General features: G+C 41.2%; 1 protein-coding gene across 3 annotated transcripts; it reads right to left on the reverse strand.

Annotated features, from left to right (window-relative positions):
* On the reverse strand, positions 1-27983 carry Nucks1 (nuclear casein kinase and cyclin dependent kinase substrate 1). 3 transcript variants are annotated; one of them, XM_028876521.2, is made up of 7 exons: positions 27882-27983; positions 18098-18147; positions 14517-14622; positions 11562-11617; positions 7181-7333; positions 6190-6339; positions 1-5011 (listed from the first exon to the last, which is right to left on the reverse strand). In XM_028876521.2, the coding sequence occupies exons 1-7, from the start codon at positions 27896-27898 to the stop codon at positions 4812-4814; spliced, it is 732 nt and encodes a 243-aa protein (XP_028732354.1). In that variant the 5' UTR covers positions 27899-27983; the 3' UTR covers positions 1-4811. The 3 variants fall into 3 exon arrangements, with proteins under 3 accessions (XP_028732354.1, XP_037067322.1, XP_037067321.1); XM_037211427.1 differs by lacking the exon at positions 27882-27983 and adding an exon at positions 27028-27314; XM_037211426.1 differs by lacking the exon at positions 27882-27983 and adding an exon at positions 27028-27276 and having other exon boundaries at positions 6190-6336.
* Positions 27984-27985: the final 2 nt, after the last annotated feature.

Consider the following 27985-nt stretch of genomic DNA (forward strand, 5'->3'; position numbering starts at 1 on the left):
TTTTTTTTTTTTTTTTTAAATACAAAATACAAGCAAAGGATACACATATTTAAAACAAAGTTCAGGAGAAGACAGCAGTCCTGGAAATCCTCCAATCAGAGCAAAGCAAGAGTTTCTTTTTATGTAGATACATACAGACTGGGATATGTAAAAATGAAGTATCACATTAGACCATCACACAATTCTACCAATGCATGTTGCACCTATAATTCACAAACATGGTTAACAAATTCATGTTCACTTCAACTTGGTTTCATTTAAATTAAAGGAAAAAAGCTTTAAATAAAGTGGTTACATTCAAACTTTAACTTCCTTAGTACCATGCTGCACATTTCAGCACTGCTAAGGTATTGCAAGAATGCCCAACCCTCTGATGTCTGATCATGTGTCTAGCCACACTGAAATATGAAAAAAAGGATGCCTGGCTTTCCGCCCATAGTCTAGGATACAGTTAGGCTAGCTCTCTGACCCCTCCTGCTCAGAACATGAAAGATTAAGGACTAAAATCAAGGAAGACTGGGAGGTTTTAGAACTGGCAAATGAAGTCTAAAAGATGAATCAAGGCAAACAATTACTGAGATTGTGGCTGCTGCGTAACCTGGCAAGTCATGCCTTGCAGGAATTAAGCATGTAAGGTTTGCTGCAACATGTCCATGGTAAACTGACTATGTAGAGCTCTTATTTACAAATCTTGTAACAAATACTTCCAGAGGAAAAAGGAAAAAATTCACTAACTTCCAGAAGACAAAGGTTTAATTGCCAGACATTTACAAACACACACTCACACATACCCACACCCACACCACACTTCAGGGTTTTATACATGTTATTTTTAGGGCATGACTGAGTACTATACTCCCCAACCCATCAAAAAAGGAAGGAAAAAAAAAATCCCAATTTACCCTCCCCCCAAATCTAGAAAACCCTCCCTCACCCGATATACAAAGTGTCTGCACAACTGTGGTGCTCTACAGCCATATAGAGCATGCTCAAACAGATGTCACCGGTTCAGTTACTCATTGGCATGGCAACAGATAGGCATATGGGACCCCCCTCCCCAATAGTGGTTATTACAATCAGCACCACTGTGAATTAGGCTTTAAACCAAAGTATAATTAATGGATTTGATATTCAGAATCATGTATTTTGTTTCCTAAGACGAAGGGAAAACGAGGTTGAAATAAGAACATGGCTATTGATAGCTTGACATCCCAATACTAAAAAAAAAAAAAATCAACTCCCCATCTTCAAGTAACTCAGCAGCTTCCTCTGGAGAGAAAATGACAATACTCCACCCTCAGGAGCAGCCAGTGGCCGTTCAGTTCCCTCTGGCGAAGTGCTCACTGCCTGTTTTTGACCTCCCTCTAAACACCATGAAGAGCCTACCTTGGATTTCTTCCTACCCATTCACAGGTGGCAATGTATTCAGCGTAGCTTCCGGTGCTACAGGTAAAAAGAACTGTTCTAACAGACACTCCACAACACCAACAAGGCTTTCCGTTGCTTCTAAATTCTGCTCTTGCAGCAGCCCCTGAACCTGAGTTTGTTTACACTACTCCCCTCTCCAACCTGCTGGCTGAAAGTCCACCTGCCACCTGCACGTTCATGGTCATAAAAATAAAAACCTATCTTAAAAAAGTGTCACCTGTCATGGTGGCATTATTCCCAGCAGTATTAAGAGTGGAGGGGGAAGGACTCCCAGCCAGGCTACACAGTAAAACCGTGTTAAAAAAAAAAGTCAAGTTCAGCTGACTACATCCATCAAAAATCTTACTAGATTATAACCTCAAATTTTACTACTGATTTGTTATCTGGAAGAAAACGCTATTTGAACTAGTACCAAATAGAAATATTTTAAGACTGAAATAAAACAGTTGTTTAAAAAAAACAAAAAACAGGAGTTTAAATGAGGCAGCCTAGGGTACACAAAATGCTGTGTTGTTTGACTTTTTAAAGAAAAGGTGTTTGGCAGGGGATTGATTCTCTTACCATTCTAGAAGAAACATCCTACTATTAATTTTTTCTTTGTAAGGTTAATTCTGAGTGGGAGGTATTTAAAATATATCCATCTGAGGTGGAGGGTTAAAAGCAGCAGTAAGTTACCACCGGGGGAGACAGAGGCTTCCATTTCCGGACGGGGAGAGAAAGGCTTTAAACAGAGCCTTGAGAACTTGAATGTAGTGTTAGTCAGCAGAGCTGCAATCTGTTAGAGGTAAACCTAGCAGAGACTAGATAACAGACAGGCACCTTCAAATGAACACCCCATTTCCTGAGCACTGCAAAGCAAGACAGTGAATGCATTACCACCTCACTATAGGCACACAGGGGGGGAAAAGGCGGACAGTGAGCCATGGAGGTGCCCAGCGCCAGTCATTATGAGCCTACAGCTGTGACCTATCTGCTGTCGTTATTAGACCTAACTGCTAAGCACCTGTTTCCAGTTGAGTCACATTAAACGTCTTCCTATTTGCATGCATGATTTGAAGGAAGACAGTGTTACAAACAATGAAGTGAAAGCAAAGGTCATTCATTCAGAGCCTGTGTGCTCACTTGAGACACCAATCAATCTAACCAGCCTATGATTAGAAAATACACTTTTCAAGCTAATGAATTAGTTTTAAAAGGGCCTCTAAACAAGAAGCCCAATCAGACATAAGTAACCTTCAAGACAGTATTATTTCTCAATTACAGGTAGATAAAAATCAGAGGTTAGTGCAGATTAATATATTAAAGAGACTTTAAAAACCGAGGCTAAAGTTGAAAGACGCCCTACCCACAAATTCTCATGAAGCATGACCTAAGAGAAGCCCAAACGTCACTAGGAATGTAAGACTGAGTTGTAAACCGCTAAAAGGGAGAGATGCCTGGTGGAAACAACGGTGAGTCTCCTCTTTGCTTAAGGATGAGTACCTGAGCAAGCCCACGAAAGCAAACAGATAATCTGTAATACCCCACTACACAGCTCACAACTCTACTTCCATTCCATAATACAATAATCCAACCACTTATGTTCAAGTTTCTAGTTTTGGCCATAATTAATACTCATTTATTAACAGTGCAGGGTTGAAATGACTCTGCCACTAGGTGTTTTATTTATTTTATTTATTTTTAAAGCAGATCTAAGAATGTTTTTTAAAGTGTCTTAAAAACTTGAGTAAAAATATTTCTTAAATAACCCTTTGTCCTATGAACACCTATAAGAAATGACATTGTCTGAGACAAACATGTCACTTAAAAAACACAAAAGCAGAATACTGAGGGAGCAAATTTAGCTTAAGTGCAGAAAAATATACAGAAATTAATTCCACTAAATCTTTAATTTAGTAGCATAATAGGACCCCTAAACTTTGCTTCTATTGGTGCATGAGATCTGAATGTGGAGGAACAAACCTATAGATCTATGTCCTGATGCTCTGCTAAGGTGTCTAGACTGTTATCAATGGCACAAAGGCACCCTAAAATGGTTCACTAATCCTGCTGAGGCTCAGGCTCTTGCTTTAAGAAACATGAACAAAAAGGAGGGGCTCAGAAAAACTAAGAAGCAAAACAATTCCACAGTATGGAAGCAGCATTTAACATACTCCCATGCTGTCAGTAAATGAAAATAATATTCCATGGTAGAACTTCGAGAATTTGAAGTAGCAGGACAAAGTTGTGAGATGTGTTATCATAGTATGTTACTATGAAGAAAAGATTTAAATATCAAAAGGAAACTATTTCTATCCCCAAATAAAACTGGCATGGTTCATGGGCCCTTGAAAACATTTATAACATAAAAGAATTTCAATTATCTGTATTCATAAAGGATAAATCTCAATCCTTTACATCTGAGCTTCACATTAACTCAAACTTTATTGGCTTAAAACTTTAACATCATCAGCCTGTAAAGAAATGCACTGTGAAGTATACACTCATCTTGTCATCAAAATTCTAGAGAATCTTTTTAATTTTTTTGATCAGTGGTAAAATTTTATCCAAAAAAACAGGATATATATATAATATATATATATATATTTTAAAAAACATGAATCGATGAAAACATGAATGAAATATGAAATTAATGATGATTCTGGGTTCTGGTGGCCCCTTTTTTAAAAAGACTGTTATTGGGACAGAAGGACCACTGGCTCTGAGTCTGAGAATAACAAGTAAGAAATAAGAAAGCCCACACTTGCAGACAAGCTCCAGGAAGTCTACTCCCTCCACACCCAGAGGATAATGTGAGTACTCAGAGTTAACAACCCAGAATTCATGTTCACCTCCAACTGCCTCCTCAGCCTAAGTTTAGAGTCATGATTCTTTTTGACATTTACATTTTAGACATAGAAGCTCATGTTAAATGACAACTGGTCTGTCAAAAGTACAGGAAAAGGAAGAACAATAATTTTCAACTAAAACCTTCCTAGTTTTTCTGATTACTGTTCAAGTTGCTACTCTTTAGCAAAAAGCAGTTTCCATAGCGTCCATCTCAAATCTTATTGCTTTACAGCCGTGGGATTCCTAACTTCCATTAAAAATACAAAGACAAGCAGTCAACCCAGTGATTAATTGACATGGCTTTCATTGGGAGAGGGGGAGGGAGGGGTTGGCAAAGAAAGAAGACCATTAGACAAAATGGCAACTTAAACATTTCAACATACAATGGTTTTGGGAGTGAAAGAAAGAGAGATAGAAACATTATTTCAGACAAAGGAAACAGCACTGAAAGCCCATGAGTCAAGCCACAGCCAAACCGTGTCCTATGCAGGTTTCCTTTTTTTTTGTTTTTTTTGTTTGTTTTTTTAAATAAAATCTCTCCCCAAACATCACTTTTAATCTTCCCCAGATGGGGCTTCATCTTCAGACCCTTCATCTCCAGACTTCTCAAGTGGAGGGCTTGCAGAGGTCTTCTTTTCTGGAGGGCTTTCTGCTTCCTCATCCTCTTCTTTGGGAGAAGGAGTTTTTTCCTTTGATGCCTTTGAAGCCGTGGGACGACCCACTTTTCCTTTGCCTTTCACTGGACTGGGCGTCACTGAAATACAGGAAGTAACAATTTGGAGATGGAAAGAGAAAAAAAAATGCCTTAAAAAAATCAGTGACAAAAATAAAAGTTGGTAAGTATAAAAAGCAATTCCATCTCTCTCTCTCTCTCTCTCTCTCTCTCTCTCTCTCTCTCTCTCTCTCTCTCACACACACACACACACACACACACACAAAAAAAAAAAAAAAAAAAAAAAAAAAAAAAAAACACAGTCCATAGAAAAAGCATATTACTCCTAATGAGGATAATGTAATGTTCTCAGCAGAAACTGGAGCCAAACAGTTTTTGGAGCTCCATCATCCTTCAAGGTATGAGGAGATGAGTCAAAGTTTAAAACAGTAAGAAACTCATGAATTGTATTTGCCAGAATAAAACTATAAGCAAATCTAGACTTCTGGTTTAACAAACTAGCTCCAACTAGGAAAGTACCTGGAAGAAAAAGGCTTGAAGACCCAAAAATGACTCCTTATTGTCAAGGGTGGTTGTTTTTACTGTCAGTATTGTTTCATCTGACAGAACAGAGCCCTCCCTAGCTGCTGGGAACAACCACAGAGCAGTCAGTACTACGTGAGCACAGTGAGGCCACTATGCCCGATTTGTGTCATTCCCACATTCAGGAATCCAAGTCCACAGTTTTTCTTTTTCTTTTATTTTCTTAAATATTTATTTCTATGTGTACTGGTGTTTTGTCTGCATGCATGTCTATGTGAGGGTGCCAGATCCTCTGGAACTGGTGTTATAGACAGTTGTGAGCTACCATATGGATGCTGGGAATTGAACTGAGGTCCTCTGGAGGAACAGCCAGTGCTCTTTATCACTGAGCCATTTGCCAGCCCTTTCTTTTTACTTTTTTCAAGATTTTATTATTTTTAATTATGTGAATATGTGTGCGCCTGTGTGTGGGTATGCACACGTGTGCAGGTGCCTATTAGCTGTGAACATGAACTTGGGTTCTCTGGAAGACCAGCCATCATCTTAATCAGCAAGCCATCTCTCCAGCCCCCAGTAGTCTTGAAGGGACCAAAGGCAAATGTGAAAGCCTTTTGGATTTCTTGTACTTCTACCAAATCCCAGGCCAATGCCGAATTCGCAACAATGAACAATCTGTGTTGAGAAGCTTAGTTCTTAAAACATTTAAAGAAATGTGGTTTTACTTTCACAGGCCTTACCTGTAGCCTTTAGTCTGGGCTTGGGCATTTTCTTTTCTTTTCTCTCGGGTCTGGACTTCTTGACCATCTTTCTGTTTTTCTTCTTTGAACTACCGTAGTCACTGTCGTCATCATCCTCCATTAGGAAGTCTTCATCACTGCCAGAGTCTTCTGAGAGGAAAGAAGAATTTCAACGTCCAACTTAAACGCATACATCCTTCCAAGTGACCAGGAGAGCGCTGAGAGTGACTGGACTCTGTAACAGGGAGGTCCGCTACCAACGGGGCTGGAGCTGCCCCGGGCCCACCGGAGAATGAGTAAAGTGTGGACACAGTATCTTGGAGTAGGAAGAAACTCTTTTTAAAGTTCAGGATTGGATAGATTTACTGCCAAATTCTGATTTGTTAAAAAAATTTAATTTTTCACTTATATAAATATAAAAGTGTGAGGGATGCTCTAGAAGAGGATATTGGATCCTTTGGAGGAAAAAAAGCTAAGCCATGTCTCTCTCTAGCCTTATAGTTTTATCTTTTTGTTTTGTTTTAGAGACAGGATCTCACGATGTAGCTCTGACTGTCCTGGAACTCACCACTCTAAACCAGAGACCCGCCTGCCTCTGCCTCCTGAGTGCTGGGATTATAGGTATGTCCCACCAAACCAAGCTGCATAGTTCTACCTTTTAACTCATTAAGCAGATTTTAAGAATCTGCTTAATGCAAGAGACTGAATGAAACATTTAGCATCTCAGAAAACGCCAAGGTCATAACTACAACTGCAAAGGAGGACAGAACCGCAGCTGAAGCTCCACTGACACGATGAAGCCCTCCATCGAGTACTTGCCTAGCACGCACAGAGACCTGGGTCAGACCCTCACTTCTCCATAAAAATTAGAAGGGGTGGTGCAGGCAGACCAGCAGTTCAAGGTCATCCTTAGCTATACAATAAAGTGAGGCCAACATGGGCTACAGGACAGCCTGTCTAAACAAACAGAACAGTTGGTAGCTTCACGTACTCTCCTGGAATGGTGCCTCATCGTCTTCTTCTGGCTCTTCCTCACTGCCGACATCTTCCAAGAGCATCTCTCTCTGTTTAGAAGCGGCTTTTGACGCTGCCTGTCGTTGCTGGCGAACATTCTTATGATCATCTTTTTCATCTTCGCTGTCATCTGCGATAGAAAAGTTACTGTGATACAACAGTCTGCTGACAGGACAGAGTAACAGCTTAACTTCATTAAAAAAGGAATAAAATCTATCCTTAAAAACTCCTTAAAGTAGCTCGAGAGGCAGAGGAAGGCAGATCTCTGTGAGTTGGAGGCCAGTCTGGTCTACAGAGTGAGTTCCAGAATAGCCAGAGCTACACAGAGAAACCCTGTCTTAAAAAAACCAAACAACAAACAAAAATCCTTAAAGCCAGGCATGGTGGTATATACATCTATAGTCCCACCTAGAGAATGAAGAGTACAAGATCTATCTGCACTATATAGAGGCCAGTTTAAAAAAAAAAAAAAAAAAAAGAAAAATCCAGCAGGGTCTGTGGAGGCCACCATCAAGCAGGAGGCCTTGGCTGGCAGGAAGACATCCATGGGGCCCCTGGCGCCTTGCAGCATCAGTCAGGTGGGCTTCATTATGATAAGCCATTATGTGGTGGAGAAATGGGAGATAAAGAGGAACAGAATGGTCCATGTGTTATGAAAAGACGCATAAAACAAAAAATGCAGATGGTGAGGAGCAGGCTGATGTTGGAGGCCTGTTTGCCACCTGGGACCATAGTGAAAGTAGTGAGTAGGCTGAAGGCCATGAAGGCTGCTGCCAAGGGCCATATCTGGGTTCCTGTTGCCAACAAGTGCCACGTTGATTCCACTGGTCTGGACCGCCTCCTCGGGCTGTGTTGGGGTTGTGTGCTGGACATTACAGCAAGAGAGAGATGGCTGAACCCCAGCCAGGGTGAACCGACCTCGAGGGCATGGATGTAGGGGAGCTGACTCCGCCCCCTCGCCTGAGGTGGGTGGCCCAAGTGGCCAGGAGTGACCAGCTCAGCTACCACCCAGGCCCATAGCTGGGCCTTGGGGTGGCCCACCCTAGCATCTACCCCATCTAGGACCTGCTGGAGCCTGTGAAGGGACCGATTCTGTGGAACAACACCCTCAGGATCTCCTAAGACTCGGGGCGGCCACAGGATATCCCAGAGGAGTTCAGGTGAGAATCCAGTGATTATGTACCAGAAACCAGAGGCCTTAACCAGACTAGTGTGACTCATCGTAATAACATTTCCTAGTAAAGCTGACTGGACAAAAGGGTGTACCATGCGAGACACCAAGGCCCTCAATGCCATCAGGACAAATCAAGAGGTGTTGGAGAGGCGGGAAAGAAGGAGAAGCAAAGGTTTGTTGTTTGTTTGTTTTGTTCTTATGTTTGCTTGCTTGTTTACTGTGTTTTGTTTTCCTTGGTGTGGGGCACTGCAGGGGTGAGGGAGGGATTAAGGGGGGACTGGGAGTGAGCAGAACTGGGGTACAGGATGTGAAATTTTCAAAGAATCAATAAAGAAGTTAAATTAAAAAAAACACAATAAAAAACTTGCAAAATAGAGTGCTAATGTTAAGAACCAACTTAAATTAAAAATAAATGTACTTGTAATATATAAAGACCTGGGTGGCCTCAAAATTACAGACGACTACCTGCCTCTATCTATCATGTCTGATATAGGAATGTAGTTTTCAAAAACTGTAAAGCTGAATTAAACTATGAACACTTAAATTTACAACTGTATAATCCTAAAATTATCAATTATGTCAATTTACATTTACTGGTTTTAGAAGTTAAAGTAAGAAAAATATTTTAAAATAGAAGCAGTAAGTAGGCCTTTCCAATTATCTCTATCCCAAGATATAAAACACATAAAAACAATGCTAAATTATAACTCCTTACAATAGATTGGATGACCTTTCTAATTTAGATCCAGGCAAAGGGAAATCTTTAAAAACACATTCAGATGAGCTAGATAAAAGTCTGAGGAGGACAAGTTTATAAAAATATACTACAATGAACTAATTAGTGTTTCATTAATACAGTTATTTAGTCTGCTAAATGAAGGCCAAGATGCTAGCCTCCCAGCTCTCGACTAAGCTTTATTTTAGCAGTCTCTACTTAGGCTCTTTAACTGTAAACTTTTAGGCTTCCCTACTCTATTAAGGTTTAGCTATCATACTTCCAAAACAGTCCCATAAGCTGTTTTTCTTCTGAAAACAAACAAACAAACAACCCCAACCCCAACCAAACATAAAAAACCCCAGGGTGCTGGAGAGTTGGCTCTTCAAATAAGAGGACTTGTTGCTTTTGAAGAGGACCCAGATTCAGTTCCTAGCACCTACTTGATGGCTCACAACCATCTTTAACTCCAGCTCCAGAGGATCCAACACCCTCTTCTGTTCTCTGTGGACAGAAGGCAACCTATACATACATGTAGCAAAAACTCATACACATTAAAAAAAAAAAAAAAAAAAAAAAAGAGGTCAGACAGACAGTGGTGGCACACAACTTTAATCCTAGCACTCAGGAGACAGAGGCAGGTGGATCTCAGAGTTTGAGTCCAGCCTGGTCTTCAGAGCTAGTTCTAGGAGCAAAGCTACAAAAAGAAACCCTGTCTCAAAATGCCAAAAACAAAAACCAAAAACAACCCCCAAACCAAAAACATAGCATCTTTTATTTATTCTTTGAGAATAAAAACATATACATAAATGCATTTTGATCTTTCTTTCCTTTTTTTTTTTTTTTTTTTTTGAGACAGGGTTTCTCTGTGTACTCTGGCTGTCCTGGAACTCTTAATCTGTTCAAATCTGTTCACCTGCCTCTGCCTCCCTACTGGATTAAAGGGGTGTGCCACCACTGCCCAGCATGCATTTTGATCTCATCTATCGCCTATTACAGCGCCCCGAGGCTCCCCCAGCCCGTCACACATCCATACTAATTTCATGGTGTGTGTGTGTGTGTGTGTGTGTGTGTGTGTGTGTGTGTGTGTGTGTGTGTTTTACTAAACCAGCAAGTCCAATTAGTGCTGTTCATGTGTGAAATATATGAATGGGTGTGAGGCTTTCCATTAGAGCATGAGCAACTTACCAGTGGCCAGTTTCCAGTAAATTATGGTTGGGGCCTTATAAGGCTCTCACCCACTCCATGGTCAATGTTTAACCATTTTTAGTGCCAAAGATCTCATCTAGAAACACTTAGAGAATAAAGCTGACTATGGCAGACCCTAAACTAAAATTGAGTTGGCAAAAGTTGTGCTTAATACAAGCACAGAGTCACAAATTTTGAAGTATTAGAAATCTTAATAAAGGTAAGAAATTCAAATTAGGGCTCACAAAGCAAATGAATGCCAAAGCACATTACATTGGTCAAAATTAAAATAGCCAGAAGCAACAAGGAATACAGAAAGTGGTAAGCCACCAGATACGGGTTCTGTAAAAGCAGCCAGCATTCTAACTGCTGAGTCATTTCTAGTCCTTCTATAATTTTTTGACAGGATCTCCTTATGTAACTCCTGGCTGGCTTTGTACTTTACAGCAATTCTCCTGTCTCAGCATCCAGAATGTTGGTATTAAAGGCATATTCCACCATACCTGATTCACATGAATTCTTTCTTTTTTTTTTTTTTGGTTTTTTGAGACAGGGTTTCTCTGTGTAGCTTTGCGCCTTTCCTGGGACTCACTTGGTAGTCCAGGCTGGCCTCGAACTCACAGAGATCTGCCTGGCTCTGCCTCCCAAGTGCTGGGATTAAAGGCGTGCGCCACCACCGCCCGGCATGAATTCTTTTAATTAAATTTTTTACAAAATATTTTTTCTATGGCTATCATTTCAAATGACATTTACTTGGTTTGCTGTAATTTCTTTATTCATATAAAAGTTGAATAGCAGCTGGGTATGGTGGCCCACATCTTTAATCCCAGCAATGAAGAAACTGAGGCAGTTGGATCTCTGAGTTTGAGGCCAGCCTGGTCTATATGAGTTCCAGGACAGCCACGGTCATATAGTGAGACCCTGTCTCAAACAACAAAACAAAATATTTTTTTATGTGCATTGGTGTTTTGTCTACATGTATGTCTGTATGAGGATGTCCAGTTTCCTGGAACTGGAGCTATAGACAGATTAAACTGCCACGTGGGCAGTGAACCCCAGTTCCCTGGAAGAGCAGCCAGTGCTCTACTGCTGAGTCATTTCTCCAGCCACCAGAATAAAAAGGTCTTAATCTCAATTTTGCATGAAAATAACCTGTACATATTACCTGTGTGAAAACAGAAACATTCCTGTAACTCCAGTATTTGAAAGTATTTGACATACAAAACCGTTTGTTAATAAATGAGTATATGAATCATTTCTACTGCAATAAATATAGTTTACCTGCTGAGTGAGAATCATCCTTCTTAGTCTTCACATCTTTTTCTTCTGAGTCTTCACTGTAAGGACAAAAGAAAAAATGCTTGTAAGTCTTAGATCCAAGTCTAAATGATCGATGGGCAGGGTGGCTACACTTGTAATTCCAGCAGTAGGACTGACATAGTGCAGACCCATCCTGGATTTTGTTGTTTGTTTTTTGGTTAGGGGTCAGGCAGAATCTCAATTAGCTTTAGGCCAGGCTGAACTAAAGAACAGAACCTAAGTTGGGTATAGTGTCACATGCCTTTAATTTCAGCACTTGGGAGGCATTTCTGTACATTCAATGACAGCCTGGTATACAGGAGGCTTTGTCTTTAAAAAAGTTAAGACTCAGCCAAGGCTACACAGAGAAACCCTGTCTCAAAACAAAAACAAAAACAAAAAAAAACCCCCCAAAAAAACCCAACAACAACAAAAGACTCTTGTCTTGAAAAAAAATTGCAATCAGATTTCCAATATCAGAATTGAAAAGTACCCCTCTTACATATAAATTGTTCAAACAGGGTCCAGGCGGTGGTGGCGCACACCTTTAATTCCAGGACACAGGAGGCAGATCTCTGTGAGTTGGAGGCCAGCCTGATCTGATCTGCAGGGCAAGTTCCAGGACACCCACAGCTGGTTACATAGAGAAACGCTGCCTCGAAAAACCAAAAAAGTTCAAACAGATGCTGAGGAATGAAACTGCTTCATTATTCCCTTACCTTACAGGGATGCTTAGTGAATAGGTGTAATTTTACTCCTTATGGAAAAATAAACCGAGTCCAAGACTCAACAGGAAAGGGAGTAAGTATCTTAATCAAACAAAAACCGAAAGGCCAAAGGCCCAGTTTAATCCTTCTTTCCAGGAACACGACAAACAAAATTAAAAACAAAAAACAATAAAGGAAAGTTTATAAATCGAACTTATGATCAAGTGTATGACTTTTCTCTGGCTATTTCAATAAGCAAAGTCAGAGAAAAACCCAATTTTTAAGTAGAAATTAATAGAAAACTCAATAAAACATTGGCTTATAGATTTAAGATCAGCCCAAAGGCTAGCCTGAGCTAATTGAGATTCTGCCTGACCCCTGACCAAAAAACAAACAACAAAGAAAAAATTCAGGCCAGATATAGACACTGATGAGACAATGTAACAGACCATAAATAGTTCATATTTAGGAGAAATATAAGTGAATATAATAAAAAAAAAGTTTCTAAGTTGGGCTATTTATTTTTTTCCTGGAGCTGAGGACCGAACCCAGGGCCTTGAGCTTGCTAGGCAAGTGCTCTACCACTGAGCTAAATCCCCAACCCCAAATTGGGCTATTTAAAACTATGTAAGAGAGATATACTCTAAACTTAAGAAGATCTGTCTCCCAGTGGCATAATATTGATTTTCTCAAAAATCACATTTCTGAAATTCTCTACTAAAAACATTAGAAGTTAGGTATATAAACAAAACAAAAACTATTCAGTAAATGAATATATTTATAGTGATTTTAATATTCTAGGAGTCTTAATTTTGTTTTAAAATTATTATTTCATGTATATGGGTACTTTGCATGTGTCTGTCTGTGCACCAAATGTGTGCTGGTGCCCATCAAGTCCAGAAGATGGCATTGGATTCCCTGAATCTAGGATTACAGAGTTATGAGCTGTTATGTGGATATTGGCAATAGACCCTGGGTTCTCTAGAACAACCAATGTTCTTAATCACTGAGCCGTCTCTCCAGCCACCATAAGTCTTAGAATGATTGAGAAATATTATTTCATTCTTTGAACTGCTTATCTGTATGTAATAGGAGCACCTGGAAGTGGTATAAGCCTGATGGTTAAAGTGGAATTTGAGGTCCACCAGGTATGGTTTCAAAATCTGCTGGTCAATTTGCTTATTAACACCCTGCTTCTTTCTTTTTTTCTGTCCCCCCCGCCCCCCAGTGCTGGGATTAAAAGTGTGCGCTATCACCACCACCCGGCCCCTGCTTCTTTCATTGAACCCCTCAACCTAAGATGTGTTGTGAGAACTAAGTAGCAATGTACATTAAGCAGCACAATACAGTCTGACACTAATATTCTTCCTCCATCATCATCATCATCATCATCATCATCATCATCATCATCATGTCTTAAAAGTTATACACTCTGAAAAGTGTTCACTTTGAAAACCAGGAGAAAAATTCTATCATCCTGCTCTCAATGTAGATGATCTCAATGTAGTTATGTTACAGTTAAATTGCAATTCATGTGAACATATTTGTAAAACTAAAGGAAGAGGTTTGGAGAATGTTTGTCCAGGACATGTAAGGAAGGTCCTGGTTCCATTCTTAGCACTACAACAAGAAAAAAAAAAAAAAAAAAAAAAAATTAGGGAGAGGCAAGTATCTAAAATGATTTCTTGAACAAGACAGACTCATTTTGAGAGTAAAATTCAACAGGGTACAGAGCTTAGAATTCCACAAGCTTTAGTAATGGTTCTGCTATTGATCACCACAATGAAGTGTCAATACCAACCTTGGATAACAAATTACAAATTTAAAACATTCTTTTGGCTCATGCTCCTAAGTTTGAGGAAACAGCAAAAAACATTCTTAGAGATCACTTCTATCAAAAGTTCAGACCAAGTTGCTTCTGGGGATGAGGCGGACCTGCAGACCTACAAGCACAGCCTACAGAAGGTGAAACAGACTACATATAGAAACTTCACCCAGTTACAGCTTACAAACTGCCTTCATTTCAGAGTTCTGACAATGTAACTAGGAAGATAAAAACAATAATGGCGCACTCGGGAGGCAGAGCCAGGCGGATCTCTGAGTTCGAGGCCAGCCTGGGCTACCAAGTGAGCTCCAGGAAAGGCGCAAAGCTACACAGAGAAACCCTGTCTCGAAAAACCAAAAAAAAAAAAAAAAACAAAAAAAAAAAAAAAACAATAATGGCTCTTACCTGTCTTCTTGTGAATTCTTTCCAGATCGCCTCTTATTTTTAGCTTCTCGAGGAGATGATCGAATTTTCTTAGCAGGAGGGCCTGAATCTCTTCCATAATCTTCATCTAAACAAGCAATTTTTCAAATTCAGTTAATTATGACATTTACATGCTGAAATCACACATTACTGCTCATACTATTTAAATAAATGGGACCAGATTTCCCTCATGGTTTCTTTAATTAAAAGGGGGAGGGGGAGCTGGAGAGATGGCTCAGTGGTTAAGAGCACATGCTGTTTTTCCAGAATACCCAGGGTTTAATTCCCAGCACCCACATGGAGGCTCTCAACTCTAGTTCCAGAGAATCTAATGTCCTCTTCTGGCCTCTATAGGCACCAGGCATGCATGTACACGAAGGCAAAACAAGCAAAAACGTACTCTAGAAAATTCGGACTAGGAGTATTTATTACCTAATATGCAGGAGGCTGAGCTCTATCTCCAGTACCACAAAAATAAATAATTTTAAAATGGCCAGCGAGATGGCTCAGCAGTTAATAGCACTTGGCTGTGCAAACCTGAAACCTGATTTAGATACCCAGAAGAAATTTTTCTTCTAATCTCCATATGTCCACACTCATACATACATATCACAGGCAAGCACATACAACTAAAAATAGAACTTTAAAATTCCTCCCCAGTCCCACCTATTTTAATCCCATTTTACACATTATTGTCTGGTCCTTATATACATACATTTTATATATTTACACCACAGCTTATCATTTTATACCATTCCCATTTAATTTATGATTTTCCTATATTTCAACACCTTCATATTTACTCAAAATTCCAGTAATACGGGTTTTATTATAAGTGTCTTAGGAAAAAACCTAAAATCTACAATCTTAGATCAAGTAAATTAGTAAATTACTTTTTTTTTTTTTTTAAAGTTTTTTGAGAAAGGATTTTTCTGTGTACAGTCCTGGCTGTCCTGGAACTTACTCTGTAGACCAGGCTAGACTCAAACTCATAGAGATTCACCTACCTCTGCTTCCCAAGTGCTGGGATTAAAGGCGTGCAGCAGCAGCAGCAGCACCACCGCCGCCGCCGCCCAGGTATACATTACTCTTAAATTCAAGTATTAAATATATAATGCACTCTGGATACTTATAACTTTAAGAAAATACCTCCAATTGTAAAAGCCCTGTAAGAAAACCTCACCTTAAAACACCACTCCCACATACAATGGAGAGAAACTAGAAGTAGTATGGGACTTCACTGATTATTAAATTGCTGGATTCACTATGAATTCCTTAACAGAATAGCCTAAGCATTATCAGCAATATTATTTTAATTATGTATGTGTAGGGTGTATGTGGTTATGTGTATGAGCTCATGCATGCTAAGAACTGAACTCAGGTCCTCTGCAACAGTAGTATATGCTCTTAACTATAAGCACCATATTCTGCTGCTTAAAAATAACTAAAAGAAGAAGAAAAAAAATAGACCTAAGTGAGTGTGATAAGAGCAGTGCCCAAAATTCTACAGCATGACCCTTAACCATGCCGGGTAGTAGGGTGCACACCTTTAATCCCAGCACATGGGAGGCAGAGGCATGCAGATCTCTGTGAGTTTGAGGCCAACATGGTCTACAGAGCGAGTTCCAGGACAGTCAAGGATACACAGAGAAACCCTGTCTTGAAAAATCAAAAATGGCCGGGCGTGGTGGCGCACGCCTTTAATCCCAGCACTCGGGAGGCAGAGCCAGGCGGATCTCTGTGAGTTTGAGGCCAGCCTGGGCTACCAAGTGAGCTCCAGGAAAGGCGCAAAGCTACACAGAGAAACCCTGTCTCGAAAAAACCAAAAAAAAAAAAAAAAAAAAAAAAAAAAAGAAAAATCAAAAATGACCCCTAGCCACATTTAAAAACAAAACAAAAACCAACCAAACATTGATTTGTGTGTGTGAGCATGCCTGCCAAGTTGTACATGTAAAAGACAGAGGAGAACTTGCAAGAATCGGTTCTCTCCTTCCATCACGTTCATTCTGGAGATCAAATACAAGTTGTCGGGCTGGGCAGCAAGGCCTTTGCCTGCTGAGCCATATTGCAGGCCCTTAACTACATTTTTAAAAATCAAAAAGAAAAAGGCCAAAACAGCTAGGTGCCAGCTAAGGGACATAAGTATCAACTCTGCTTCAGTTTCCTTAACTGTAAAATCAAACATTTCCATAACAGTATGCTCTAAAAATCAACCTATTGAACACAAACATTTATAACAGTTCCCAGCATGCAGTACAATTTAATTATCTTCCAAGCCTTCTCAAAGGGCACATTATCGGGCTGGAGAGATGGCTCAGTGGTTAAGAGCACCGGCTGCTCTTCCAGAGGTCCTGAGTTCAATTCCCAGCAACCACATGGTGGCTCACAACCATCTGTAATGAGATCTGGTGCTCTCTTCTGGCCTGCAGGGACACATGCAGGCAGTATACTGTATACATAATAAATAAATCTTAAAAAAAAATTATTAAAAATAAATAAATAAAAAAGTAAAGCCACATGGTTAAAAAAAAAAAAGGGCACATTATCTTTATAAAGCAAAATTAGGAACTCAGCAGTTAAAGCCACTGGTTGGTCTTCCAAATGACCAGGGTTCAATTCTTAGCACCCACACAGCAGCTCACAATGGCAGTAACTCCAGTTCCAGGATCTGATGCCCTTTCATGTCCTCCGGAGCACTGCACACACTTGGTACACAGGCATAAATGCAGGCAAACACTCAAAAACATAAAATAATATTAAAAATTTAATAAAGTAAAATAAGATAATAAAAAGACCCATCTTAGTTCATTATGAAAAAAGCGTAACTTCTCTAGGCATAGATTTTTCTGTGATAATAGCTGCAACAATAGCACAATTTTCTTGTTTTTATTTTTTAATTTTATTTATTTATATTTTATGTATGAGTGCTCTACATGTATGCCGACATGCTAGAAGAGGTCATCAGATTCTATTATAGATGGTTGTGAGCCATACGCGGTGGCTGGGAATTGAACTTAGGTCCTCAGGAAGAGCAGCCATGCTCTTAACCATTAAGCCCTCAATTTTCTTGTTTTTTAATCAGCGTCTTGCTCTGATGTCACAGCTGGTCTGCAATTCCTGGGCTCATGTGCTCCATCCATCTCAGGTTCCCTAGTAGATGAATTATCGGCTCATACTACTGTGCTTAACTAGCAGTAGGTATTTTACATAAATAAACATTGCATCATAAATTACTGGACATTTAACCTTTGGATCCTAAAACCAGATAAGAAAAAAAAAAAAACAGGTGTTTTTTTTTTTTTTCAATGATTTACAGAAAAAGCTAAATGCCAGGCATAGCAGCACATACCTGCAATCCAGCAATTGTGAGGTTAAGGCAAGAGCATTTTGAGTTCAAGGACAATCTAGGCTATGTAATAGACCTTATCTCAAAGAAAATGGGTAAGTTCATGTTTTGTTTTCTTTGACACAGTTAGCTGGGTACTTTTAAAACCATGACAAGAAGCACATAAGCTCACAGTTCTGTCAGTACAACACATGACTTGTAAAAATCACAAACATACCTGCATCATCTGATTCCTGAAACTGTGAGTAATCAACGACCTTCCTATTTCTGCAGAAAGAGACAAATTTCGTAATTAAAAAAAAAGTGTGACTTTTAGGACATCAAGAATACACATTTTAGTTTTACAAACAGAATAGTTCTCAGGCCAGGTGTAATGATGCATGCCTTTAATTCCAGTTCTTGGGAGAGAAAGGCAGGCAGATCTAAGAAGAGTTTGAAGCCAGCCTGGTCTGCCTACATGGTGAAATAGTGAGACCCTGCCTCAAAACAATAACAACAACCAACAAAAAATAAAACAGACAAAACCAACTCTCAAACTTATACCACTTATCTCAGTGATAGCTGAACACTGTTCTTCCCCAGGTTTACACTTCCCACCTCCCCAGGACAGAAGAGGCAAGAGTTCACCACACATATTCACTGTAAATAGACATTCCATACACATTTATTATACATTGCTGTGGGACAATCTTTGTACAATGTAAATATGTATTGCTCTCACTGGTTAATAAAGAGCTGACTGGCCTATATCTGGGCAGGAAGAGATTGGGCTGGAGAGCCAAACTAGGAGGACACTGGGAAGAAGGGCAGAGTCTGAGGAGTCACCAAGAGGCAGAGAAGCAGCATGGGAAGTACATACATAAGGTAATGAGCCTCAGGGCAGCATACAGATCAACAGAAACAGGTTATAAGCGCTAGCTAAAAAACAAGCCTAAGCTACTGGCTGAAAATTCATAATTAGTATTAAGTCTCTGTGTGGTTATTTTGGAGAGTGGCTGGTGGGGCAGAAAAGTCTGCCTACAACACATAGACATTCACGGACGAAAATTTTAAGTGTTATTTTACACCCCACCCCACCTTCTTTCTGTATTATACAGCCCTGGCTGTTCTGGAACCTGGTTATATACACTCAAGAGATTCTCCTGCCTCTGCCTCCCCAGTATTAGGATTAAAGGTGTTTGACACCATGCCTGGATGTTATTTTATTCTTTTTTAATTAATTAATTTATTTTGGTTTTTTGAGACATGGTTTCACCATGTAGCCCTGGCTGTCCTGGAACTCACTCTGTAGATCAGGCTGGTCTAGAATTCAGAGATCCGCCTACCCTGCCTCCTGAATACTGGGATTAAAGGGTGCCTTTACGCCTGCCAGCCTTTGGGGGGGGATTTTATTTTTACTGTTATATACACAATCACTTATACTTGATAAAACAAGATTACTGCTAGGCAAAAAAAGTTTTTAAGATATAATATAGTTGTAACACTCCCAAATCATGATAAGACTAAGCCTTAGAAGAAAAAACTTTGCTGTAGTCAAAAGATGCTTAGAAAAAGGGTGTGTGTGTGTATGAGAGAGAGAGAGAGAGAGAGAGAGAGAGAGAGAGAGAGAGAGATCTATGCATGTGCATGCATGCCGTATATGTTCTGGTACCCACGGAGGACAGAAGGCCTCAGATCCTCTGGAGCTGGAGTTAGGTGGTTGTGGGGGTGCCTAACTTGGGTGTTTGCTTTTTATTTTGAGACAGGATCTCACTATGTAAAAAAAGCTGACTTCAAACTCAGGATCCTCCTGCTTCCTCTGCTCCAATTGCAGATGTGTACCATCACACATAACCAATGAATTCTGCCTTCTGTTTTGTTCTACGAAAACTATGAAATCTGGAGATGATTTTGAAGTATATAGGAGAAGGCACACAGGTCACATATAGCATTCTATATAAGGAACTTGAGAAGTGTACTTGGATGCTTATTGTATAAGGGCTAAAGTACATTTTTTTGTTTTTGTTTTTTAATGAACTCGTTCTTGTCAAACTAGAAGCTGAAAATCTACCATGATCAAAACCTAACATTTAAGAGGAGGATTACTTAAGTACAAGGGCATGAGACGGTCTATTCATTCCTAGCCAAAACAACAGAAAAGTCTTGTCAAAATCCTACTACAGAGCCAGAAATGGTGACACACACACCTGTCATCCCAGCCCCCAGGAAGTGAAGGCAGTTAAGGTCAAGAGAGTCTGAGGTAGACTAAACTGCAGAGTCCTAGTTTCAAACTATTCAAACGCCAAATGGAACTAACTCTCCAGTTGAACAATAACTACCAGAAACGTGAACAAATACACCATTTCAACATAGCACAGATGACTGAACTAAAACTCAATCAGGGCTTTGCCACAAACTAGTTCTGTCCTTGAGTAAGGGATTCCCCTCACTGACCACATTTTTCAACTGTAAAGCAGGAGGAATACAAACAGCTAGAGAGTGGGGCTGGAGACATGGCCCAGGGGCTAAAGTGGCTCTTGACCAGTTCCACTCGCAGCATGTGGCTCACAACTCTTGTAACTCTAGCTTGAGAGAATCCTCCTTACTACTCTGGACTCCACATGCACATACCCACACATAATTATAAAGATACATTTGCCTTAAATACAAAGGAAAGAATGTACCCTTTGGGCCAGAGTATAAGTCATTGGTAGAATGTCTTATTAGTGGCTCCCTACCCGAGATATAATGGGGTGGGGGATGCTTGTTTACAATGAACTATTGGGTCCTGAACATGGGTAAATAGTTCAAAGGTAACAGGATTTTAAAAGTGGGGCACGGCAGTACAAATATGTAATCCCAGCATTTGGGAGGTAAAGAGGCAGGAGAATCACGCCAATATCTTCAGTTACACAGGTGAGCTGAAGGGCAGCCTGAGCTACATAAGATGCTGCCTCAACACCCCCACGTCAAAACACTAGGATTTTAATTATAATTATCAATTTCTTTCTACCAAATAGTGACAGAAGGTTGAGGGCTGGTAAAATGGGTAAGTACTTGTCACCAACTCTGATGTCCTGAGTTCAATCTCTAGGACCAGCATGATGGAAAAGGAGATGGCTCCTAGTTGTCCTCTGGCCTCCACAAGCACAATATAACATGTGCACACCCACATACGTATCACACAAATAAATACATGTAATAATTTTTTTTTTAAAGAATGAGAATGTTGGTTTCACATACCAGGAATATCATTTTTGTCTGCTCTAAGAAAAAAGTATTCTGTCTGAAGAATGAAGGAGTACATTGTTTTAGAGTTAGAAATTGCCGTGTTTTGAAATTATTTCACTAAACTCCCTTAATTTTACAAGAAAAATGGAACTGAGGCCACAGAACTTAGCTCTGTTTTGTTTTCACAGACAGGGTCTCACTATGTAGCTCTGACTAGCCTGGAACTCACCACATAGACCAGGCTGGCCTTGAACTCATAGAGAACCACCTGAGGGCTGGAATTAAAATTGTGTGCCACAATACCAAGGCTAGAATTTAATGTTTTAACAAGTCTGCACATCTGTCTGAAATCTTCGTAAGGAAAGCTGAATTAACAACACAGTCGATTACAAATCCTATCTAATTATCAAGACCTTAAACTTTACACCACGGAGAACATAGCCTTTTTAAAATTAAGTCTAAGTAAGAGACTTTAAAACAACCTACAGTTCAACCAATGTTTTACTGCACTGCTACTTCCATCCTAAAGTTAATTATTATAAAAAACTGACTTTTCTTGGGGCTGGAGAGGTGGCTCAGCAATCAATAGCACTGGTTGAGTTCAGATCCCAGCACCCAAGTCACGTGGCTCACAACCACTTGTAACTCCAGTTCTAGAGGGTCCAACACTCTCTTTTGGCACAAGACACTCAAATAGCACACATATATACATGCTGGTGGTCAACATCTCATTTATCAGATGAATGAGATCCTGCAGAGCAGTGCTTTTCAACTTATAGGCCACAAACCTGTTACTGGGCCTTGGAGTCATTTATTGGTGCATAAACAGCATTTTAACAGAAAAACAGCAAATAGAAAATAACAGAGAAAACTGTATTCTAACACATCTAAGCTTACAATCTTTCAGGCATTTATAGTCTTGTACAAAGCTGATTATAATCTACACATATTTCAACTGGAATTCTATCAAAGTAGTTCAAGAGCCATTGGGGGTTGGGGGGGAGCAGACTGCAAAGATACTTCTAGATTTTTGCTTTTACCTTTAGAAGAAAAACTGTTGATGACCTATGGCCACAAAAGTGGTATTTTTGTTTGTGGAGTAAATGTCACATGTATGCAGGTACTCAAGCAAGAGCCCAGGAGGTCTGGGAGTCTACTCCCCTAGTGCTAAAGTTTCTGATGGTTGTGGGGAGCAGGGTCCTCTGGGAGAACAGCAAGCTCTCTTAATTTCTGAGACATCTCTTCAACCCTTCCTCTTCTATTTTGGTCTAAAACTGGTGATCTTTCTACTTTAAGCCTCCAATGTAGAGGAAATATGGAGCACACCATCAAACCTGGCTCAATATATTTTTCATTTCCGACAGCAAGCTTCTTAAAGTTTAAACATTGTTAGCCAGGTGTGGCTGCCCATGCCTTTAATCCCAGCATGTAGGGGGCAGAGAGGCAGGCCTGAGTTCTGAGGCTAGTCTGGTCTACATAGCAGGTTCCAGGACAGCTAGGGCTACAAGAGACCCAGTCTCAAAAATAAATAAGTAAAAATAAAGACCTACCAGACTTTGGTAGTAGTGGTTAGGGAGACACAGAGATGGATACTCAGCAGATTCTGTTATCGATACTGAATTCTAAACAATCTTATCCAACCTTGAATCTTGTCAACAAAATCCCAAAAGAGAACTAAGAACCACTCATGATCCAAGGTAAAATTCCATTCATTAAATGGTTCTTCCTAGGGAGTCCAAACCTGTCTCTACCATCTACTGACTAGGTCACGTAGTCTCACCTGCCACAATTACTCTGTCTAACCCTATCCCTTCATCTCAGAGCAGCCCTTGACATTCATGTTAACCTCACTTGTCTCTTTCATAGTAAATACTATGTTTTTGTTCGGTTGGCTGCATTTGTCTTCCTGAGACAGTCTCTACATAGCCCCTCTGTTGTAACTCACTATGTAGACAAGGCTGAACACAAATTCCCATATCTGTCTGCCTGCCTCCCCAGTGCTAGAATTAAAAGGATGTGCCACCATGCCCAGCCCCTAAACACTATGGTTTTAACAACTCATCACGTATTTCAAGTACCTTCTTGATACTCTAGTTGATTTCCTCCAAACACAATAGATAAAGTAAAATCTGTCCAGTAATGCCCACAGTAAATCTAACAACGTAGTTCATAAAAGATAGAGAGGGGAATAAATAGGGGCTACACCCTTCCTCTACTAATTCTGCTTTATGTTGCTAACACAATCCAAGATCTCAGATGTCCCTCACACCATTTCAACATATTTCTCCCAACTTCCTATCCTTGCAAATGTCATCAACCTTACATCAGTCCTCACCTATGTCACCAAGAATAAAATAGCTCCCCCTCCCCTTAAAAAAAAAAAAAAAAAAGACAAGAACATGATGATAGGCCAAGAACAGAAAGATTACAACTCTTGCCCATCCGTCTGAGAATTCATTCTGTTTGGGTTTCTCCATCTTCCAAGATCCTGATGTGAAACTGAAAACCCTTGTTAAAATAAAAACTCAGCATTTTCACAGAATTCTTTTGCTCTAATAAACCTTTTATGTTTCCCTCCTGTGATGCTGGGGTAGAATTTAGGGCTTCGTGCACACTAGCCAAGCACTCTACCAGTAAGCTACTGTCTGCCTCATTTAAAAAAACAAAACAGCAAAGAGTTTACTTAAATCAGTGAACTTTTTAGTGCATAAAATTGTCCATCTAAAAGTAAGATCAGAGCTGGGGATAGCTCACTTGGTAGAATGCTTGCCCAGCATGCATGAAGCCCCGGGTTCAAACCTCAGCACAATACAAATAAATTAGACCTGGCATAGGTTTGTAATCCCAGAAAGTAGAAGAAACAGAAACCCAAGGCCAGCCTTGACTACATATTAAGTTATAAACCAGCCGGCTATACACGAGACTGTCAGAAACAGTAAAATGAACATTTTAAGAGCAGACATTTGGGTGTAAAGGTATAACTCAGCAGTAGAAAACCAGACAGTAAATTTTCTCTTGTAATTCATATTTTAAAAATTTTGTCTCTTAGATTGGAGAGATGGCACATAAATCTGGAAGTAAAGAACAACAAAAAAAAAGGAAACAGGTTCATCTATAAGCACATTTAACGGGATACTAAATTTAAGTATGTCCTTGTACTTGTTTGTTAAATTCCAAAATCTCTCCAATTTTCAAATTTCCCCTTTAACTAGGGTCTTCTTTAAACTACTTTTTTGCTAAGAAAGAATATTAAATTTTAGAATTCAGACATTATTTCAATTTCCCTTGAAGACAACAATCCTGAAAAACTTAATTTTAACCACAACTACAACCAAAAGTAACATCCTATCAATTTATAAGAGTCTATACTTTTTCATTTAAGTAATGGCAAAGAAGTGTGTGTGTGTGTGTGTGTGTGTGTGTGTGTAGTGTATGGGAGAGCAGGGAATAGAGAACTTGACAACAAAACCCAAAACCAAACGTGCCAGCATTCGGGAGGTTAAGGGCAGGATTTAAGGTCATCTTCAGCTACACAAGTCTGAGGCCAGCCTGAAGTTACTACGTAGGACACCAATTCAAAAAACAAAATACCCCAAAACGAACAACAACAAAACACTCTAAGAGTGGTCTGCCTCAGTGGGTAGGAGTGTTTGCTGCACAATTATGGGGACAAGAGTTTGGATGCTAGCGCTCACATAAGCCAGATGTCCCAGAGCATGCCTGCAACTCCAGCTCCAAGAGACGTGGAGCCTGAGGGTCCCAGTGCTCTGTCTAACCAATCTAGAAAATGTGAGCATGAGATCTAGGTAGAGACCCTACCTCAGAGGGATGGAAAACACAAGATGTCTGCTTTTGGCCTCTTTGCACACGTGTATGTGTACATACACATATCTCAGAGGGAGAAATTTAAACAAAACAAAAAACACCAAGGCCAATGAGACAGCTCAGAGGCTAAAGGCACTTGTGCCAAGACTAGGTTCAGTCCCCAGAACCCACAAGAATGGAACTGACTTCCATAAGTTGTCCTCTGAACTCAACCAGACAGGTGGTATGTATATCCACACACATATACTCAAGTAAATGTAATTTTTTTTAAAAAATTAAAATCGAGTTTTTAAAAGGGAATAAAAAGTGATAAATCAGCTAGGTTACAAAGGAGTCCTAAGTGCTGATCTGAGTGAGTTCATTCAGTAGACAGGACGTATACTTACTATACTAGATCAAGAAACCTGGGTGAACCAGTAACTCTGAGCCTTCTCATCTTTTCTTCTTTTTAAGATTTATTTATTTTTTATGTGCATTAGTGTTTTTGTCTGCATGTATGTCTGTGTGAGGGTGTCAGGTACCCTGGAACAGGAGTTACAGACAGTTGTGAGCTGCCATGTGGGTGCTGGGAAATGAACCAGAGCCCTCTGGAAGAGCAGCCAGTGCTATGAAACCTTGAGCCATCTCTCCATACTCCTTTTCTTCTTCTTCTTCTTCTTTTTTTGGATCTTATTATATAGCCCTGACTAGCCTAGAACTCAGGCACTTGCTTTCTGCCTCAAGTGCTAAAATTAAAGGTGTGTGTCACCATGCTGGGCCAGTTCTCATCTCTTATAAGCAAGATCTTCCTTCTGTCTTTTCAAGGTTTAAGAGTCATAAAAGCACTCTGAAAGTTAAAAAAAAAAAAAGGGGGGGGCATGCTATGTGCTTTAAATTTTTTTCTTCCCTTTGAGTAAAAAAAAGTCATTTCAGAAAATACTATTGTTTTGTGGAATAAGGGGTCACTTTTGATGAGTTCCACTGTCATCTGGAGTTGTTTAGCATTAAAACAAGCTCATGCCCCCACCCTATCTGCAAGCACAATGTGAACGGGAAAGAGAAGTTTCATTCCAGGTATCTTTACTTAATTTAACTTTCAACAGCCACCCAGACTAGCAGGACAGGTGGTTGGTTACAAAGTTAAGTTGGGAGTGGTGTCTCAGATGTGAGTTTGAAGCCAGCCTGGTCTTGGTAGAGTTCTATGCTTGCCAAGGCTATACAGAGAGCCCCCACCCCAACAAATAAACAAATACATCTGTTTAACAAAGGGAAAAAATAAAGCAACCCGTGTTCTAGTCCCAACTAATGTACGATACAAGGGACCTCACTTGCATCCAGGTTCCAGTTAAGCTGCCGGTAAGCACCCCCGCCCCCGAGTTTACCTCTTCCTAACATCTGGACTATATATGTTATACAATTAACTTGAATCTAAGGCCTAAAGTAATTGTCCTGCAGATATAAATTCAGACAGATATGTCAACTCACTAAAATAAAAGCATCCAAAACACAGCGTGCTTAAATTAAAATGGAGTAAACTACTATAGTAATTACTTCCAAGTGACAAGAAAAGCTTAATACTGTCTGTGTTCTAATCTTAAAATATCTTGAGTAGATGGTACTCAGTTTTGTCCCCAAAGTAATCACTATAACCTAAAAGATACCGACTACTTCCCCAAACGGCAGCAACGCTCACAGAAGAGATGGTAATTTGGAGGTGCGGGTTCAAACAAATTGGAAAAAGCAAGCAGGTAGGTAACTGCTTCTCGGCATTCCCACCCCGCGCGTGGGAGGAAGTATGCAGTCCCAAACTACCACCAATAGGAGATCTTGTCAGGAGACACAACGGTGGGGCACAAAACCAAACCGTTGCCAGATCCAAACCTCTTTGGTATTAAGATATTTCTGATATCGAAACTTGGAATGACAACTGTAAAGAGACTCAAGGACTACATCTTTACCTATTTAGAAGACACTAGGCAAAGGAGCCATTCCTTTATGAGTAACAGGTATTGAATTCGGTCCGCCCCCCCCATCCCGCCATCTCAGGCCTCAACAGACTGGACTAAACCACACTCCCTCCACCCAAGGCACATTCCATACAACAGCCCTGGAAGATATTAAAGGGGCGCCCACCGAGCGAGGGGAAACTGAAAACTTCTTGGAACCATGTGAATAAAAGTCTGATCGCTAGCGGAGCGTAGTCCCTTTACGATTAACGTCACTCGGGAGAAGAGAGGGTCGGCTACAGAAGGATCCGGAACGTGTACGCGGGTGAAGGGGCAACGAGAACCACACGGGATTTGGGTGGCGCGGTGAACGCGCACGTCCCCGGAGGAAGGGCATTTGCAGGCGCAGGAAAGAGAAAACTTGGGGTTAACTCCTCCAGAGCTCCTGGGTGGGGAGAAGCAGCGGCCCTTAGGTTCCGGGGCTCAGGGTCAAAACTCACTCCTGCCCCCGGGGGAAAGAGCAAGCGCCGGTCCCGCCCAGGCCGGGCCAGGAGGCGGGGCCTGCCGCGACCCCGGAGGACGGAGGCGGGGCCGGGCGGCCAGGCGCAGGCGAAGCCGCTGGGCTGCCCGCAAGCCTCGGGAGGGGACGGGGTCGCGCGTGGCGGCCCCTGGCTCGGCGGCAGGCTCGGGCCGGGCCCAGGGGTGCGGCCTGCGGGGGCGCCGATTTGCGCGCTGCGCCTGCAGGGCCGGGGCGGAGGTCGGGACGGCCGCGAAGCCGACCCGGGCCCAGAGGGGTGGAGGCGGCGCGCCCCCGCCCGCCACCCCCCGCGCGCGCCCCCGCCGAGCTTCCCCCACGCGCAGGGCGGGCGGGCGCGCGCGCGTGGGGCCCCGTCGCGAGAAGGCCGCGCGTGGCCGCCAGGCGCACGGCTCCAGGCCTCTCCCCCCTCCCCCGCCTCCCCGGCGGCCCAGCGCCTTCGCCCTCGCCCTCGCCCCAGGCCGGCCCAGCCCGCCCGCCCCGGGGCCCCGGGACGCCACACTGACCTGACAGGCCGGGACATGTTCGCTGTCGAGGCGGCACGGCCGAGTCGCGGAGCCGCCGAGGACCAGGATTTTTCCCCCCCCCTCCCCGCGCGCTCGCGCGGCGC

Source organism: Peromyscus leucopus, chromosome 15 (assembly GCF_004664715.2).
Source record: "Peromyscus leucopus breed LL Stock chromosome 15, UCI_PerLeu_2.1, whole genome shotgun sequence".
NCBI lineage: Eukaryota > Metazoa > Chordata > Mammalia > Rodentia > Cricetidae > Peromyscus > Peromyscus leucopus.

Bases quoted from the DNA above. Each gene is read 5' to 3' on its own strand.
- Nucks1 (XM_037211427.1), bottom strand. From the start codon at position 27,062: ATGGTTCCAAGAAGTTTTCAGTTTCCCCTCGCTCG. The intron at 18,148-27,027 runs GTGGGCGCCCCT...CTCTTTCTGCAG, and splicing joins TTTCAGTTTCCCCTCGCTCG to AAATAGGAAGGTCGTTGATT. The intron at 7,334-11,561 runs GTAAACTATATT...TTTCTATCGCAG, and splicing joins GGATGATTCTCACTCAGCAG to ATGACAGCGAAGATGAAAAA.